At 38.1% G+C, this 19,957-nt stretch overlaps 1 protein-coding gene across 2 annotated transcripts in view; it reads left to right on the forward strand.

Moving 5' to 3' along the window:
• Positions 1-19,957, forward strand: part of klhl5 (kelch-like family member 5) — a 75,475-nt gene that overhangs the window by 38,147 nt on the left and 17,371 nt on the right. For both annotated transcript variants that reach the window (XM_079856921.1, XM_079856920.1), the window contains exons 3-5: positions 1,799-1,935; positions 2,597-2,793; positions 5,186-5,398. In XM_079856921.1, coding sequence (XP_079713047.1) covers positions 1,799-1,935; positions 2,597-2,793; positions 5,186-5,398 — 547 coding nt within the window. The remainder of the gene's footprint in view (positions 1-1,798; positions 1,936-2,596; positions 2,794-5,185; positions 5,399-19,957) is intronic.

Genomic DNA, 19,957 nt, shown 5'->3' on the forward strand with positions numbered 1-19,957 from the left:
CTAACATGTACTGCATGTTCAAATAAAGTTTTGATCAAAAATATATAAAATGATAAACCTCACATTTCATCCATTTCAATGGATGAGTCAAAATGATAAATTATAGGCATTTTATCTGCTCCATAAACCATTCATAAACACAAACAATTCTACATAGGCTACCTTAATATCTGAAGTGTTGAGATTTTTAGAATGCACATTAGCTAATTTTCCACCTACAAAAATACAAATTTGGTCAGATTTTTGCATTGGTTTAAAAACGGACCAGATAGGGTCCAAACGGACCAAAAGACAGATAGGCTGAATGAAAATGTAAATCCACTCACTGGCAGGTAGTGCTTATGGAACAGCAGAAATAGAGCTGTTTCCTTCAGTGTAGTCAACTCTTTTCAGACCCGTTTAGTGACTTTTTTCCCCAAGAAAGCGCCTAGTTACACATCTAGCAACTTCTTGGGACAAAAGGTATCTAATTTCCGAGACTTGCTGGTATTGCCACACGAGCACGAGGTCTTGCTTTCTGAAGACAGTCGGTTCCCCCTTTGAGATACATTCGTATAATTCATTCATACATTCTTTCATATAATTTTTCTCAGTAATCTTCCTTCTGTCATGTTTTCACACAAACGAAACCTACGCTTCATGCTGCGCCTGTATGCGTGAGAAGGTTGCTAACTTTGCTTAATGCTGGACAATATATACTGTGAGTTTTTCAGATCGCAATAATCAAATATGGTTTTAATGATGATTAAAATATGAAACGGTAATACTTGTTCCGGTAATACTTGTTCTATCGCCTACATTTGTAAAGAAAAACTCACTCTCAAATTCCTCATGAAAATAATGCTTTTGCTTTAATGCTGTCTTTTCTCATCCTGATGCAAACAAGGTTTTCTAGCTAATACTGCCTGACTGATGTGCTTGATGTGCTTGACTGAAACTTAAACGTCATGATAGTTTTTTTTATTTTTTATTGTTGGTTGTTATTCTGTTATATTGTAATTACATGTTCATAAATAAAAAATAAAATAAAAAAAAACCTTAATGCCGATATGTCAAATAAATACTTGATTTACATTGGAGGGGGCGAGACATTACTAATTCAGAGGCTGCATCCTTCAAAGGACGCCTTCGCCACGCCTTCGAAGGTAGAGATATTCAGACCGAGCTTTGATAAATGGGACGGTCTAGCCTACGGAGGATTGTTCTTGTCGCCTAGCAACTGTGACAGCTGTCGTTGACAAACATTTGTACTGAACTTTTTTGAAAGTTGTATTCAACTTTCTGAAAACAAAACCGGGTTCACTTCACAACCTGTCTAAATATGTTCACCATGGTCCATTTCTGTACAATAAAGACTATATAAAATTGCATCCTAGTAAGACATTATAACTGCTTTTTTATTTTTACATTTGTATCAATTGTTATTTGAGTAAGTTGAAACCCAAAACCCCAAGATTCTGTGGTAGGCTAGGCCACGAAGGACCCATCTGTGGTATACTTAATTGCCCGGGAAATGCATTTGAAGGAGCCTTCGAATTGGGACAGGATTCGTAGTTTCGCGGTGACACAATCGGCCTTTGAATGCGGCCTTCGAAGGATAAAGTCTCTGAATTGGGATGCAGATTATATTAGCTCACTCTGATGAAAAGTACATCTTGGCGAGCTACCTCCAATCAGGCCACGAGCTACTGTGTTGGAGACATACTGTTTGCTGTGAAAAAATGAGAGCATGTAAAACATGTGGACAATCAGTGAGTATAATGTCATCTCAGTTTCTCTCTCTGTCTTTCTCTCTTAGACTGGTTCTCTCATCAGTGTCTGATTACTTTGCGGCCATGTTCACCAGTGATGTCCGAGAGGCAAAGCAAGACGAGATCAAAATGGAAGGTGTGGACCCAGATGCATTATGGGTCTTGGTACAGTACGCTTACACAGGTATGTGTTTATCTGGAAGAGATGTTTGGTTTGATATATTCACATGCACACATATTAAGGATGCACATTATAAAATGGAAAATTACCATGCGCAATTAAATATTCAATTTCAGCTGTTATACAGTATATATTCAGTATTAGCTGATACACCACTGTTTAAAAGTTTGGGGTCTGTAAGATTCTTTATGCTCACCAAAGCTGCATTTATTTGATGAAAATTACAGTAAAAATAGTAATATTGTGACACATTATTGTAATTCAAAATAACTGTTTTCTATTGTAATATATTTTAAAATGTAATTTATTCCTGTGATGGCAAAGCTGGATTTTCAGAATCTTTACTCCAGTCTTCAGTGTCACAATATCCTTCAGAAATCTTTCTGTATCATACATATGGAGATTTGGCGCTCAGGAAACATTTCTTATCACAAATGTTCAAAACAAGAGCAAATTGTGAAATAGTGTTTGAAATAGTAAATCTATTCATGTTACAAAAATATTCTGTCTCTTTTGATCAGATGAATGTGTCCTTGCTAATTAAAGTATTAAATTCTTTTAAAAAAAAAAACACCTTTGAATGGTAGTATACTTACTAAATAAATAAACCATTAAGCACTCATCTACAGATTTACACACCTAATCTCAGTCTTTCTTTCTACAGGGCGTTTGGAGTTGAGAGAGGACACTATAGAGAGTTTGTTGTCGGCTTCATGTCTTCTGCAGCTGTCTGCAGTGGTTCAGGCCTGCTGCAGTTATCTAATGAAACAACTCCATCCCTCCAACTGTCTGGGCATTCGGTCCTTTGCAGATGCTCAGGGCTGCCTGGACCTCCATAAGGTGGCACACAACTACACCATGGTGAGCACACACACATTGAGAAGAGTTACACACTCACTTAATCAGTGCAAAAGATATGCTGGCAAAGTCAAAAGGAGTTCCTGCTCCTGGAAAGTGGATACTAAACCTCTTGGTTTTTTTATCTTCAATGAGCACCCCTCTCTCTCAGCCTCATTTTTCTTCTTTTATCACTTTTCTTTCATTCTTCTTTGTTTTTCCGCCTCCCAACCAAACGCATACTGAAGGATTTATCATCCGCAGTTCACCGAGTTAAAACTTGGAAGTGAATTAGAGGACACTATCGAGCGTGTGCACGCAACAGCATATGATATGCTTAAAGTTACAGACATGTATTTTTTTTTTGTTCGTCCTTCAGTGTTCTCTATTGCATCTATGTGGGCGGCTGCCTCAGTGAGTGTGTGTATTTGTATTCATCTATAGGCGTCTGTGTCCATCTGGCTGTCTGTGCCCGTTTTTGTGGGTTTATGAGTGAGCAATTGAGCCCATTTTAACAGGCGTGGAAGCACTGGTGCCGAAAAAGTTCCCTGAACAAGGCGGGTGTGTTTAATTGGACATGCTACTGTTCCTCTTCGCAAATTTTCCGCTCAGCGTTTGATGTTTCACTGCTCCTGAGGGAAACTCATTCAAGAAAATATAACCCATAATAGCCCGCCCACAGTTCACAACAGGGGGGGTTGTCATGGAGACTGCAGTGAAAACTTGTTTTACATTTTCCATCAGTGCCTCTTGTTTCCTATCTGGCTTTCCTTCCCTTGTTTTTATTTTATCCCCCCATTCCCCAACAATGTGATGATGTCCAGTTCTCTTGTCCACTTTGTAATACCAGGGATGTCCATGTTGGGTAGCAGGTCTGTTCTACAGGAAATGCAGAGAAATCTATGCCAAATTCAAATACTAAAATGCAAATAACATTATAATTATGCATTGTAAATATAGCAAAATAAAGATTATCAGCTTTTAAACTTGAAAAGTCTGGGTCCTGAAGCAAAACCAGTTGATAACTATTAGTCTGTGCTGTGTAATTGCTAGTAACATACACATCACATGTATTCAAATATACAATACCCGTGTTATATAAAGTTGCTAAAAACATCAATAATAGCTTGGATTAAATGTTATAATTATTAACAATAAATAAACATTTTAGTGTGTGTGTGTGTGTGGTCTGGTAAATCCTACGTTATGGGGACAAAATGCCCACAAAGATGGCAATATCTGAAATCCTTGTCCTTGTGGGGACATGTTTTGGTCTCCATGAGGAAAACAGCTTATAAATCATACTAAGTGATGTTTTTTGAAAATGTAGAAATGCAGAGAGTTTTCTGTGATTGGTAGGTTTAGGTGTAGGGTTAGTGTAAGGGGAGATAATATACAGTTTGTACAGTAAAAAATCATTGTCTAGGGAAATATAAGCCCCATAAAACATGAAAACACAACATCTCTGTGTGTGTTTGCGTGTGTGTGTGTGTGTGTGTGTGTGTGTGTGTGTGTGAGGGGTTGTTTGTGCTCACCAAGGCTGCAGTAAAAGCAAAAGCAGTAATATTGTGAAAATTATTGTAATTTAAAATGGTTTTCTATTTTAATATATTTTAAAGTGATTTATTTCTGTGATGGCAAAGCTGAATTTTCAGCATCATTACTCCAGGCTTCAGTGTCACATGATCCTTCAGAAATCGTTCTAATATGCCGATTTGATGCTCAAGAAACATTTATTATCAATGGTAAAAATAGTTGTGCTGCTTAATATTTTAGTGGAAAACATGACACTTTGTTTGTTTGTTTTTGTTTTGATAAAAAGAACAGAAATTAGCATTTATAGCAATTTGTAACTTCATAAATGCTATTACTACATCTTTGCTGAATAAAAGTAATAATCTTTTAATATAATTTTTTTATGTGTGCATATATAGTATATGTGTGTGTTTTTATATATACACATCATGTAGTCTGTATCATGTGTTTAGAATTTTGACTGAGTTATTGTACAGGGCTGCACTGCAATAATTGTTTTGGTGTGACTAAACATCTACAATCCCGAACCTGATCTAAACATCACGTACCACTGATCCACCATTCAAATTTGTATTTCCATTTATTCTCTTGGTAGATGGCATCTGTCAAATCGACTTATAGGAGAGTGCTCATTCACCTTTTTTTTTGTACGTTGCTATGCTGAAAGGCCATTAGTCACACACACATACTGTGATGCTCTACTTTGTGACAACGCATCCTTGGTTCCATCAACCAATTTAGATAATCTCTTTCTCTCTCTCTCTCTCTCTCTCTCTCTCTCTCTCTCTCTCTCTCTCTCTCTCTCTCTCTCTCTCCCTCTCCCTCTCCCTCTCCCTCTCCCTCTCTCTCTCTCCCTCTCTCTCTCTCTCCCTCTCCCTAGGAGCACTTCATGGAGGTCATGAGGCATCAGGAGTTTCTGCTCTTGCCTGCATGTGAGGTAGAGAAGCTTTTAGCTTCTGATGACATGAATGTTCCAGAAGAGGAAACCGTGGTAACAGCCCTGCTCAGCTGGGTCCGCCATGACGTAAACACCCGTCAGTCACAGCTTCCTGTTCTTCTCGCTCACATCCGCTTACCCCTGCTTAAACCACAGGTCAGTCAACCATCCATCCATCCATCCATCAGTCAGCCAGTCTTTTATTCTGCTGTGCTGTTACTCGTTCAGTCAGCTTGATCAGTATACCCATGAAGCCACATCAGAAAATCATTAATCTGCATTTATTCATTTATCAGCTAATCAGTTAATTGAGTGATCAGTCAGTAAGTCGGTCAGTCACGGTGATTAATGCTCTCATGCCTCTTGACATTTTGCAGTAGAATGCTAAACAGCCTTTTAGCTTTGTCAAAGTCCTTTTTTTAGGCAAGTCGGCCCACTTTGTGACCATCATCTTGGTATCACCCCACCCGAATGGCTCTCAAAATTGATAATAAGGTTTACAAAAATGCATAATAAATACTTTATTAAAGATAAATCATGTTAGCAAAGAGCCTACAAACATTAAAAACACATTAACTGATGTTCAAATGGCTTCTACTTTATCAGTGAGCTTCACAAAAGTGCTTTATTGTTTTTAAGTAACTTTAATAAAGTGCTGTGCGTTGTCCATAAGTGTTGTTCATTGTTAGTTCGTGGTAAATAATGCTTTAAGTAGCATGCACCTTAAATGTTAAGAAATCTAAAAGTAGAAATGAACATAAACCAAGATTAATTAATGTTGTAAAGACAGAGGTGTTGTTTATTGTAAGTTCATGCACACTATTGCATTAACAAATGTTAACAATTTAAGCATTTTATGTAAAGATGCATTAGTCTATGCACAAGTTAACATTAAAAAATATTAAATAATGCTGTATACAGGTGGTGTTTTTTGTTAGTTCATGTTAACTAATGCATTAACTAATGTTAAAAGAAAAGTTTATCCAAAAATTTAAATTCTGTCATTAATTACTCAACCTCATGTCATTCCAAACCTGTAAAACTTTCCTTAATCTTTGGAACACAAATGAAGATATTTTTGATGAAATCTGAGAGCTTTCTGTCCCTTCATTGACAGCTACGCAACTACCACTTTGACGCTTCAAAAAGTTCATAAAGAGATCTTAAATCTAATCCATATGGAGAGACAACCATATGGAGTCCAAATTTTCTGACAAGACTCGATCGCTATAAAAGATGAACAGATTTAATTTAGGCTTTTATTCACATATAAACATTCATTAACTCACACATCAGTTATGATAAGCGGAAGCTCAAGCATGTTCGCTTAACGTGCAGGAACCAATGTGGTTCATTCTTATGTTACGCAGCACGTTTGAGCTTTCACAAGAACCAATAAGGTTTATTCCTGTGTTACACAGCAATAGATGCAATAGTATATGTACAAGGTAACATTAATAAAGATTAAATAGTGCTGAACAGAGCTGTTGTTCAGGTTTTGTTCATGTTAGCTAATGCATTAAGTAACAACCTCATTGCAAAGTGTTACCAATAATTCAGATCACTCCAATTCCTATTATGGAACCCAGCACATAGTGGCATTCTGACGCATTTTGAAATGTGTTAATGTGTAAAATTGAGCTTGTGTAGCTAGAAGCCTTTGCATTTATGCGTTTGCTTAGAGCATTGCTATTTGGCCCTTATAGTATCTCTGGTCTTTGTGTGTGTGTGAAGGTCAGTGCTGTTCAGCTGGTTCTGCTATGAGGCTGTGTATTCAATGATGAGATGCTTTTGGAGCCTGGAGAGTGTGATAAGGAGGATGTTGTTGTGTCTTTTTTTCTCTTATCACATTCTTCACTTCTTACACACGTACACACACTCCACAGAACTGATTTGTTGTTGTTGCCTTCTACATCTTTAAAATTAATTTAAATGTTTTTTTTTTTTTTTTATGTTGCGGTGCAGGGCTGTGTGGCAAAAATTATAATTGCTGATTTATTTACCTTGATATTATAATCATGATTATTCATTTGTGATTGATAGAATTGAAATACTTTTTGTTATGTTGTATGGAGCATTGTTTTATTTAGCATGCCTTCTTTATGCTATATATCTCAAAGCTGAGAACTGTGTTCCTGAATTACTTAATTGCTTTTTATATATTGCTGTAAATCAAGAAAATTGTTAACCGCTCAACTTTAACAGAATTTACTGCACAACAATGTTATTCATATTTTGCCTTATTTACACTGTGATTATATTAGGAGAGTTGCAGTTTTGTTGCATTGCTCTCTGGCAGTGCATATTGTAGTTTGTATGTTTTAAATGAAACTACAAATGCTCTAGTGAATCCAAATAATTAGCAAATAAATGGTTTTTGCTTTGGTTGTAAAGCTATTAGAAGTAAAGCATAAATTAGAAGTACAACTACTGTACATGGCATGGCACTTTCAACACTTAGGTCATGGGTTCAATTCCCAGGGAATGCAAAAACTGATAAAAATATACCTTGAATGCAAGTTGCTTTAGGTAAAAGCTTCTGCCAAATGCATAAATGTAAAATAAAACAAACATTTATGAGTTAGACCACTTACAACCCGTGCAATAGCATTGGTTGTCATTAAAAACAAATTATACTGTAAATAGATATTTTGATGCCAACAATTTTCACAATTTTGGTTATGTATGTCATTGTGCAGCCCTACTGCAGGGTTTTAATGTTATTGTCAAGCGCTCAGTCTGTGGCCTCAGAACTTGATATTTAAATTTATATACAGTTTAATTGACCTTGCCTTCTTTCTCGTCAAGATTCAAAGCTTCGCACTTTTTTCATCTTAATGCATGATGAATTCCACCGAACTCCCTCTTCTCGCTTTTTCTCTCCTTCTACCTTTCTATTTCTCTCTTCCCCCCTTTTTTAAGGTGAAAAAAAGAGAAATATTTAAATAATTCCAGATGAGCGTTCTCCCACTCGTGGCTGGCTGAGCAGAGTTCGTTCAGTTCCATCTAAATGTAAATTGCAGGTTGTTCTGTGCTTCCCAGTGAAGAAAAAAAAGCCTTTCTAAGCCACCGTCCAGCCGTCCTAACTCAAGAACATTAATTTCTCTTCCACACGTATCCTCGGTATTCACGTTCAGTGGAGATGATCGATTTTGTTCCATGACAGATGTGATTGTTCACTGTATGTGACATAGGCACTTTTATGAAAGAGGTGGCAATGATTAGCTTTTGTTTTTAGCACAAAGAGGAGAAGAGAAAGGGTGGAGTGGAGATAAATGGAGAGTGGGAGGGAGGTGAAAGCAGAGACTGAGGAGGTGGAGGTGGTGTTGAATGGGTGGGATATTGGAGCTCTAACAAGAAAACTCTGAGCGCAGTGATGGATGTGATTATGGATTCAGTGAGATGGTACTGACTGATGGTGTATGCGCATACTGTATGCATGTGAATGTTTTTGCAAATTTGTATGTGTATAAATGTTGTTTATGTATATGTATATACATATACCAGTAATATTTTAGTACTTCTTCATGTTCTATTATTTATTAATATTTATTTGTTTTGTTTTTTTATATTTTCAGTTTTCAATTTAATTTGAGTCATTTTATGTGCGTTGGTCATTTTTATTATTTTTTATATTTCCATTCAGCTTTATTTTTATTTCAGTTTTAGTAATTTTATTACTTTAACTACAACTGATTTATTTCAGTTAGTTGCGAAAGTTAGGGAACAATTCTAATTAGCGATTACATTAGACAATACATTTCTGATGTACCTTCTGATGTTCATTCATGTTTATTTCGTGCTATAACTAGTGAAGAGGAAGAGATGATCCGTTTATGTGCGTGAGCTGGGTACAGCGATCTATCACGCCACCTTAAAGAGCATCAACTACTTTAATTGTTTTATATCAAAAGTAACAAAGCCAAAATCTTATTGCGATTATTGTATGGTATGCACGCTACAATATTTTTGTTTATGCCTCAACTGAGAACAGTATAGACTAAAAGATCTCAGTTCATCAAAATAAAGAGATCGATTAAAATTTTGAAATTGATATTGTCAACTCAGCCCTGGCATCAACACAGGCTGACATGTTTGCCTGTTGTAGCTTATCCACATTTTGTGCACAGACAATGACACAGTCAAAACGCACCATCAGAAAAGCGCTACTGTTTCAGTCAATGATTTCAGGCCTCCAAAACCATTTCAGCCTCAACTGAAAATTCAGTATTTCTGTTTGCCAAAATTTTGGTGCATCACTAAGAATGATTGTCTGACCTGGATGATTGTACATTTTTATATCTAACATAAAAATAAATTATGGATGCTAAATTTTCCCAATTCTCTTGCCCTTAGCAGGTGTAGTGAGAAGCTAAGTTTGGACCCAGGGTATGTTGTACTTATTGAGTGTCTCTATAGGGCCATATCACTACAGCAGAATTCATTAAGCCAGTATTATTATTGTGACTATCCAAGACGCTCCTCTAATTAAAACCTTCTCTATTCACTAGCTGGGCTGAGAGAGGAGATAAACAGGGCAGATGAGAGGATGAATGTGATGAACGAACACTCGTTAACGGCCACGAGAGGTGTAATTTGAAAAGGATTACGAGAAAAAGAGAGACACAAGAGCAAAACGAATAAAGAATGTCCTGTGTGTGTGTGGTGTTTATGTATGAGCCGGTAATGATTTAGAGTTTCTTGCAGCAGGAAACAGGTTTTGTGTGTGTGTGTGTGTGTGTGTGTGTGTGTGTGTATGTGTGTGTGTGTGTGTGTGTTTTAGCTTCTTAAAAGCTTGTTTGCTCAAGAGTTGTTGCCTATATAAGAGTATCTGAACTCTGTTAGAGACCCAGAGGGACACTAGCTCTGTCTCTCACTGGGATTCCCTCTTTTTTAAAAAAGGAATGTAGGTTGGACCTTTTGTCAGAAGTTTCATCAGAAGCTTGTTTCCTCTCTTCATTCTGTCCCCAGAGTCCTCCCCTCAAGGTCTGAGAAGCTGGGAAGGATTCACTACTGTCAGGTTATCAAAGTGTATCTTTAAGTGGGTGAGGGTAAGGGTTCAATTTGGAACCTATTCTGTAGCTCTTTGTGGCTAAGGTGTTTAAAGATCTCCAGTCAGAAATGTGTTGTATTATAGGTAATCAGAAAAAAGGTATTACGTTATTTGAATGCCAGAACTAAGCTTTAAAAAAGTATTTACATTTTCTTTTGATTCCTACCACTGACTTTCTGAGAAATCAGATGGTCAGTGAACAATGGGAGATCTGGAGACCATTTATAGTGACTATTGTGTTTTTTGTTTTATTTCACTAATATCAGTACTTTGGTGTCATTGATAATCATTCGTTCAGTTCCATGTTATATACACTAGCATTCAAGGAGTAAAGACTGGAGCAATGACTGCTGAAAATTCAGCTTTGTGTCACGGTTATTTGGTTTCAATCATCTTTAGTTTCAATTTCATGGACTTTCAGTTTTTGTTGTCATCAGTCACATGTTTCTTTGTCTTTGTTTCCCACCACTCATCTGTTCCCATGGACCCTAATCTTCCACCACTGCTACACATCATTTAGTTTATCTGTGTATTTAGTTCCTCTGTGTTCAGTCTTTAGTTGTCGGTTATTTGTGTGTGCGTGTTACACATGCTGTTACATATGCTATTACATTTGCTACCTTCTAGTTTAATAAAACCTTGATTATGTTTTATAATCCTGTCATCCGTCTTCATCTTCATCCTTGTGACAGAATAACTGACCAAATGGATTATGCAGCCAAATTCGCTGTGATCGCTCTTGAAACCCTGGATTTTTTAAAACTTCTGTCTTCTTGCCGAGCCCCTTCGACGACTAGACCCTGAAGTCACTGTTTTTGATTGGGGCGAATTACCATCACCCCATAGACCTCCTAGACACCTCTGGACTAAACTGGAGGGACGCTATCATCCGGTGTTTAGAGAGTGTCTACCCCCGGTCCAGAACACAGCCGGACCCAGTGACTGTTTCACAACCATCCACCAATGAGGTATCATGTGAGCCCCCCGCAAACAGGGAGCTACCACACGCTGCGACGCGTCAGCCAGAACCTGAGGACAAGTGGACAGTGCCAACCCTCGCACCCTCGTCTGACCAGGGGTGTGAGCCCACGACATCTGTGGCAGGGCAGAGACTGAGGACTGGCTGATGGACTTCAGCATGGAGGTATCATCTCCCACTCTATCCCACCCCATTTCTGTTTATTCATCGCTGTTTCTGGACAGCACTATGAACTTTTTATCGGTTTCATCGGAACGTTCATCGCTGTTTCACAGACACCTGCATGAACAATATTATTACCTTCAACCCTGTCTAGCCTTCATCTGCCTTCCGTCACCGCCCTGCTCAGCCAGTCCTCAACCCCTGCCTCTGCTGGAGGTTTGCAGCCCTTCACTATCTCCTGCAATGCCAAGCACTCATGTCCAGCCTCAGATCATCTCGCTCCGTCTCGGCCCGACAACCTGTCAGCTCCACCTTGTCTCCTCCCACCTTCGGCTCCAGCAGATACCATCGGCCTTACAGCTCCACCGGGTTCTCTCGTCCCACTGACTCCCCCTTGGTCAGTTGTCACACCACCCACCTCCACCACAGACTTGCAGAACTTCCGCTACACTCCGTTCATCCACCCTTACGGCTGCAGCGGGCTCCTCCTACCCTTTGGGTACGCCTCGGTTCCTCTGTATTACACTGGCATCGCCTCAGTCCTCAGTCTGCGCCCTGGGATCCATCGGCTCCGCCTCCGTCAGTCGTCCCCTAGTTGACGTCAGCCTCCAAGTCACCTTCTCTCCTCCCTCCCTCAACTCCGCCATGGGCTGTCGTCTCTGGGTCTGTGCCAATGGACACCCTTCATCGCCACCTGGGTATTGTCGTCTGTATTGCACCATCCCCTCATCATCTTCTGGTCTTCACTGTGTCATTGCCTCGGACACCTCCAAAGCCCCATCCATCCCTCCTTCACCTCTGCTACTACAGCGCAAGGTCGCGCCTACTGGGAGGGGGCGTTCTGTCATGGATATCTGGACTAACTCATCTTTAGTTTCACTTTCATGGACTTTCAGTCTGTTATCATCAGTCACATGTTTCTTTGTCTTTGTTTCCCACCACTCATCTGTTCCCATAGACCCTAATCTTCCACCACTGCTGCACATCATTTAGTTTGTTACCTCTGTGTATTTAGTTCCTCTGTGTTCAGTCTTTAGTTGTTGGTTATTGTTCGCGTGTTGTACACATGCTGTTACATATGCTGTTACATTGCTACTTTCTAGTTTAATAAAACCTTGTTTATGTTTTATAATCCTGTCGTCCGTCTTCATCTTCATCCTTGTGGCACTTTGCCATCACCGGAATAGATACAATTGGAAAATATCTTATAATAGATTAATTATTTAAATTGTAATAATATTTCACAGTATGAAAATATTTTTGGTTATATAAATGCAGCCTTGGTGACCATAAGAGACTTCTTTCAAAAATGTAAAATCCAGCTGACTCCAATCTTTAGAATGGTAGTGTTTACAAGTACAATGGATTTAGCATCTGAAAACATAATTTGTCGTTTGTCATAATTTATTTGTAAATCAATAAATAAAATAAATTCTTACTGTATATCAAAAATGTTTTATTCATTTATTGAGGATGAAGGCCTTAGATTTTCATTCTTTTTGAGTTTTTCTATGCCTGGAGTAGCTTTGCACTTAAGTTTGTGAAATCTTTGACCATTTTTTAATGCTAATTTGCCCCAACTCTACCTAATTGGATAAGAGTTCCTATATGTCTGGGTTTTTTTTTTGGATAGATAAATCCAAAAGATCGGTAGATTTTGGATGATCATTTCTATCATGGTTACGCTGACGTTTTCTTCTTACCACTCCCTTGCAGATGCCAAATCTCTGATGTTTTGTTCATTTCAGACAAAAGAACTCTCCAAACTGTCAGTGTTGTGACTGGTGTCTTGGTCACTCTTATAAATACCCTTCCTGTCTGGAAGGTTTAAAGCTTTTAGCTAATCTTAAAACTAATCTTCTCCAGCATAAATCAACATCTTGAAGTTGGCAAGCAGCTCCTTGGTCTTTATGACAGCATGACTGATGTGATTTCAGTTTTTAGAGAAGCAATTGAACAGCAGTGGGTTTTCAGTAAACACCAAGGTGCCCTGAAGTGAGCTGAAGTGTATTTTTTTATCCTAGTTTATTATGTAGGGATTAAATCAAGGAAACCAAGTAAAAAATAAGTATAATACATTTTGCAACATTAGCATAACCAATCACGTGAGTTTATGGCAGGGCATTTGAGGCTTGAGTCTGTTTCGCCCAGTCAGTGGCAGACAGAGTGTTTGGCCTTTGATTTTGGGATGTCATTTTTTTCACACTTTATTTTTAATGGGAATATTAGTGTTGCACTAACTAATTGATAAAATTGTTAATGATTGATATTGAAAATAATCTTTGCGTTTAGAATTCCACATGTAACATAAGTTATGTTTTTTTAGAGCAGTGACTGTAAAGGGTAATTTGTAATCTGTAATTTGATATAAATCAAGGGATTTTATCTACTTGAAAAAAACTCACTATTTGTTGTAATATATTAACTATGAATTAACTATAAACGAATAGTTTGCAAATTATTTGTTAGTACTTTATTACTATATACTTATTATAAAGTGTTACGTTTTAGATACCAGTGAAATTTCACAATTCTTGAGTCCGATTGTGATACCACAGCAAAAACTACTAGCCTAACTAATATAAATTTCAAACTTTACTAAAGAAAAGTGAACAGTCAGTTCAGAACAAATAAACAAATGACAAGTAATAGCACAAATAGTAATGCAAATATACAAATTAAATTAAAGCTGCAAGCAGCGATGAAAGGGCCCTCGCACCCGTGCCATCAACACTCGGTGGCTTTAGGAAGGCAGAGCATGGTTGGGAAATGTACATTTAAGGAGGTATATATAGTAAGAGTATGTCAAAGTCAGTTACAAAATGTTTTGTATAATGGTGATAATAGCATGCTTCATGACTCAGCTAAGTGTTGCTAGCATGTTCAGTCTGTTTCTAGCATGCTTAGTACACAATAATTATGTGGTTAGTACTGCATTACTGTGTTAACCATGTCAGTTTCTGTTGCCAGTAGGTGGCGTTATGACTATAACTGAATATGAGCATGGATGTGTGTTCAGGACAGAACTCTTATCAAACATGTGAAGTTTGGTGCAAATTGGACATTGCCTTCTTGAGTAACAACAAAGTCATGTTTCATTGAATTAGCATTCTTTAGAACTTAGCTAAGCATTGTTAGCATGTTTTAACATGTTGCTAGAACGGCATCAACGTGTTAAACATGTCACTTCCTGTTGCCAGTTGGTGGCGCTATTACTATAACTGAACATTCTCATGTAGATGTGTTCAGGCCATGACTCTTATCAAAAGTGTGAAGTTTGGGGCAGATTGGACATTCCATGCCTGAGTTACAGCAAATTCCTATTTAATTGCAGCAATAGCATGCTTTAGCACTTAGCTAAGTGTTTGCTAGCATGTTTTAGCATGTTTCTAGTATGTTGTTAGCATGTTTAGCACTTGCTGGCACTTTTTTTATATGTTTTTATATGTCCACAACAGTGTTTAACATGTCACTTCCTGTTGCCAGCAGGTGGCACTATGACTGTAACTGAATATGAGCATGGTCATGTGTTCAGGACAGAACGTTTATTAAAAGTGTGAAGTTTGGCGCATATTGGACATTGCCTTCTTGAGTAACAACAACATCCTGTTTCATTGAATTAGCATGCTTTAGCACTTAGCTAAGTATTGCTAGCATGTTTTAACATGTTTCTAGCATGTTTAGACCTCAATGGCATTTTTAACATGTTGCTAGAATGGCATCAACGTGTTAAACATGACACTTCCTGTTGCCAGTAGGTGGCGCTATTACTATAACTGAATATTATCATGTAGATGTGTTCAGGACAGAACGCTTATCAAAAGTGTGAAGTTTGGGGCAGATTGGACATTCCATGCCTGAGTTACAGCAAATTCCTATTTAATTGCAATAATAGCATGCTTTAGCACTTAGCTAAGAGTTTGCTAGCATGTTTTAGCATGCTTCTAGTATGTTGTTAGCATGTTTCGCACTTGCTGGCACTTTTTTATATGTTATTAGGAGTCCATAACAGTGTTAAACATGTCACTTCCTGTTGCCAGCAGGTGGCGCTATGACTATAACTGAATATGAGCATGGCCATGTGTTCAGGACAGAACTCTTATCAAACGTGTGAAGTTTGGGGGAGATTGGACATTCCATGCCTGAGTTACAGCAACTTCCTGTTTCATGGCGAAACATCGAAATTTGTAAGGCCGCCGAGGACCCGCCCTTCGACGAAAACTCAAGATCTTCGCAATTTAACGTCGCAAAGGCCTTAAGATTACACTCACCAAATTTGAAGATGATCAGATTAAAACTGTAGGAGGAGTTCGTTAAAGTACGAGGCCTGAAAATGGCAAAAACTGCACAAAAATCTGAGAGGAAGTTCAAAATGGCTGACTTCCTGTTGTGTTTAGGGCTATGCTCCAAGAGACTTTTTTGTAGGTATTAGGTCATTACACGTATGTACCGAATTTCGTGCACGTACGTGGAACGTTGCAGGAGGCGCACTCCGTTGAACTTTTATAGGTGGCGCTATCGAGCCATTTTGCCCCGTCCAATTCTGAAACCTATATCAGATGTAAATTTTCGCCAGTTCTGACGCGTGTGCAAAGTTTCGTGAGTTTTCGCGCATGTTTAGGCCCTCAAAAATGCAATTCAATGCGGAGAAGAATAATAATAATAATAAATATAGCTGCGAGCAGCGATTACGGGCCCAAGCCGGTGGCACCGCAATCCTGGTGCCAGGGTGGCGGTACCGCCGGCTTTGGCCCTCCTTCGCTGCGCCTTTCGGCTCAGGACCGTGTTCAAAATCCTGCCGCGCCACAGAATGCCATCTATATAGTTTTACATTAAATGTACATTTATTTGTCTCAAATCGTCGTTAATGTATATACTGACTTCACCCTGTGCTGCAATATACATTTAGTTTTACATTCATTCACAGAAATCAGCTGCTTGAATGAAAATTGCTGATGTTATCGGATTTTCAGGTGACATTCAGTTAACGGACGCTCTGAGGTAAAGAGATGTCAGTGTTAATTGTATATTATACAATACACTAAGAACTAGTGGACTTTGCTTAGCTTTTAAGTAAAATAAAGGAGTATTGCAATAAATCGTTTTTATTTTTTTCTCCTTAACCTCTTACTGTTCCTACTGCCTAAGCACAGAATAACAAAAAAACACTATTATGTGTCAAGCCATCAGAACCGAACCGAACCGAAAACCGTGGTTAAAAAACCGAGGTATGTATTGAACCGTGGGCTAACTGTATTGTTGCATCCCTAATATATATATATATATATATATATATATATATATATATATATATATACACACACACACACACACACACACATATATATATATATATAAATTTAAGGGACAAGACACAGATAATTTTACTTGCCTGACCTGATTAGAACAAAGAAAAAATAATAATAATAATAAGTAGGGGATCACTAAATCGAGAGAATATTCTGATTTTATGATACACTCAAAATATTCCACAACAAATCCTTTAAATGTAATGACATTCAGAACGGAACAAGAATAAAAAAATAAAAAATAAACTATAAACAAAGCCAAAATGAAAAAATAAATATAATAAAAAAATTAAATTTCAAGCAATCCATGGCATGATTTATTTATTTTTTGGACTAAAACATTCTGGCTTTTTTTAAACTCAAACATAATTCTTAAATTGAATAATAATAATAATAAAAGAATAAAATGGGTTTAGTTCTGATTTCGTTGAAATCGCTCGCTCTCCGTACCTAACTTTTCCTGAATACAATCACAATTGAAACTGTGACATTGATTTCATACAACAGGATATTAACAGTTAAAATGAAGTCATTTACATTTTAGATACAATATTGACTGTTTTTGTTCTGTTTCAGCAGCGAAAATAGTTAAACAAAGATCACAGAAGAACGCATGATCTCACAGGAACGTGTTTTCTCATAACTGAATGATTCAGCATTTTGAACGAATTGGTTGACTCAAAGATTGAATGATCAATCCATAAACATCTGTTTATGTTTATGGATTGGATGTTTATGGATCCATGTTTATGGATCTGTATATGTTTATGGATTACGAATCGTTTGAACGAATGAATCAATGACTCGCTCATTAAGACGGTCACTTGGCGACATCTAATGGCGGTTTAGTGTTGTTTAAAAGCATAATTCTTTCCAACGTGTGTGTGATTTGTGTGTGCACCATTATAAATGTCCGTGCGGACGTCCGTATTTTTCTTTCACTTTTATATTAGCGATTTAAAAGCACCCGCTCGTGTCACACACGTCGATTAACCGGTGGGAAAATATCCTCAGACACATACCTAATAAATGTATATTTAAATACATTATTGGCCTAGCTGGTAAAAAGTTTTATATATTATTTTGATGTCCTTTTGGACACTAGAGGGCAGTATAGCCCTATGTATGACTTGAATTTTTTTTTTACTTTACTGTTTTAAAATTTAGAATAAAATTAGAATAAAATTCTTTTTAAAAACAGAATAAAATGGGTTTAGTTGTGATATTTGTATACTTTTATATAGAAATAAATGGTATAAAATTACATTTTTAGAAGATTTGAGGCTTTTAGTGCCTTTTGGAGGCTGATTTTGCAAAAAATCCACATTCAAACCAAAATATCTGACTTCCTGATGGTCGGAGCTAATGACTTTAAATTAGAAAGTTGTCCGGCTCGATGAGATCAACATACGTACTGAGTTGTGCTACTGTAGGTAAAACGACCCCCCCCACTTTTGTCAAAAGCATTTTGAAAGTGACACATTTCCTGCTGCCAGTTGGTGGCGCTTTAACTTTGACACACAATAGTTACATCCATCTGATAGGCCTCTTACCATGAACAAACTGCTGAAGTTTCATCAAGATCAGTTAATGTATGCATTAGTTATAACACTTCGTGTTTCTCTTTTCTCGCCATTAATTTGTTTCCTCGCCACAGCCAAACCGTTCGAGATATCAAAAATCCGTCCGCAATTTAGCATCCTCAATGTCTTGACTTCACGCTGACCGAGTTTGGAGGCGAATCGATGTATTTCCTAGGAGGAGTACATTAAATTCCACAGCAAGCGTTTCCAAACAACCCTAAATAGCCGACTTCCTGTTGGGCTGGCGTAAAACTTAGAGCACGAAAGTAGTTCGGCCCGATGAGATCTATATGTGTACCGAGTTTCAAATTAATTCATGCAAGCGTGTTTGATATATGGACCAAGTTTTAGAACCCCGTTCAAGGGGGCGCTGTTGAGCCCCCCTGCCACGCCCGGCTACCAGATTCAGCCCCGCCCTGATGGCCGCGGGTTCTGACCTGTGTGCAAAGTTTCAAGAGTTTTCGAGCACGTTTAGGGACCCAAAAGCCCCAGAAACCTTGAAAAACAAATGAAAAAGTAAATCTCACTCAACTGACAAATCACCCCCACCCCTCACACACTCAGAGACAGAGAGAGAGAGAAAATTTTCCAAAAAATCACATTCAAACCAAAATATCTGACTTTCTGTTGCTTTGAGCTAATAAGTGTAAATTAGAAAGTTGTCCGGCTCGATAAGAACAATATACATACCAAGTTTTGTGATTCTAGGTAAAACTAAGCCCCCATTTTTGACTAAAGGTGGCGCTACTGAGCCCCTCACCACGCCCGTTTCTGAAACTTTGCCCATGTCTACTGGATAATAAGTGTGATGTGTCTGTCGAGTTTCATGCAATTTCAAGTATGTTAAGAGTCTCAAAAGCATCAAAAAAGAATATTAAAGTTTGATGCGTTGCCATGGCAACAGTATCTAAGATATCAATAATCCTTTCACAGGTCTACATCTGCCGTGTGTCTACATTATACACATAAAGTTTGAAGCAAATCGGGTAAAAATAAGAGAGTGATTTCAAAGCATTTTGAAAGTGACACACTTCCTGCTGCCAGTTGGTGGCGCTATAACTTTGACTCACAATAGTCACATCCTTGTGTTCGGCCTCTTACAACGAACACACTGCTGAAGTTTCATCAAGATCAGATAATGTATGCTGAAGTTATAACACACTTCCTGTGTCCCTTATTCGCCATAAATTCGTTTCCTTGCCACGGCCAAACCGTTCGAGATATCAAAAATCCGTCCGCAATTTAGCATCCTCAATGTCTTGACTTCATGCTGACCGAGATTGGAGGCGATTGGATGAATTCTCTAGGAGGAGTACATTAAATTCCACAGCATGCATTTCAAAACAACCCATAATAGCCGACTTCCTGTTGGGCTGGCGTAAAAAGTAAAAGTACGAAAGTTGTTCGGCCCGATGAGATCTATATGTGTACCGAGTTTCATATTATTACATGCAAGCGTGTCTGATTTATGGACCAAGTTTTCGGACCCCGTTCAAGGGGGCGCTGTCGAGCCCCCCTGCCACGCCTGGGTACCAGCTTCAGCCCGGCCCTGATGGCCGCGGGTTCTGACCCGTGTGCAAAGTTTCAAGAGTTTTCGAGCACGTTAAGGGTCTCAAAAGTGCCCGAAAG

Source organism: Squalius cephalus (assembly GCF_949319135.1).
Source record: "Squalius cephalus genome assembly, chromosome: 2".
Taxonomy (NCBI): Eukaryota; Metazoa; Chordata; class Actinopteri; order Cypriniformes; family Leuciscidae; genus Squalius; species Squalius cephalus.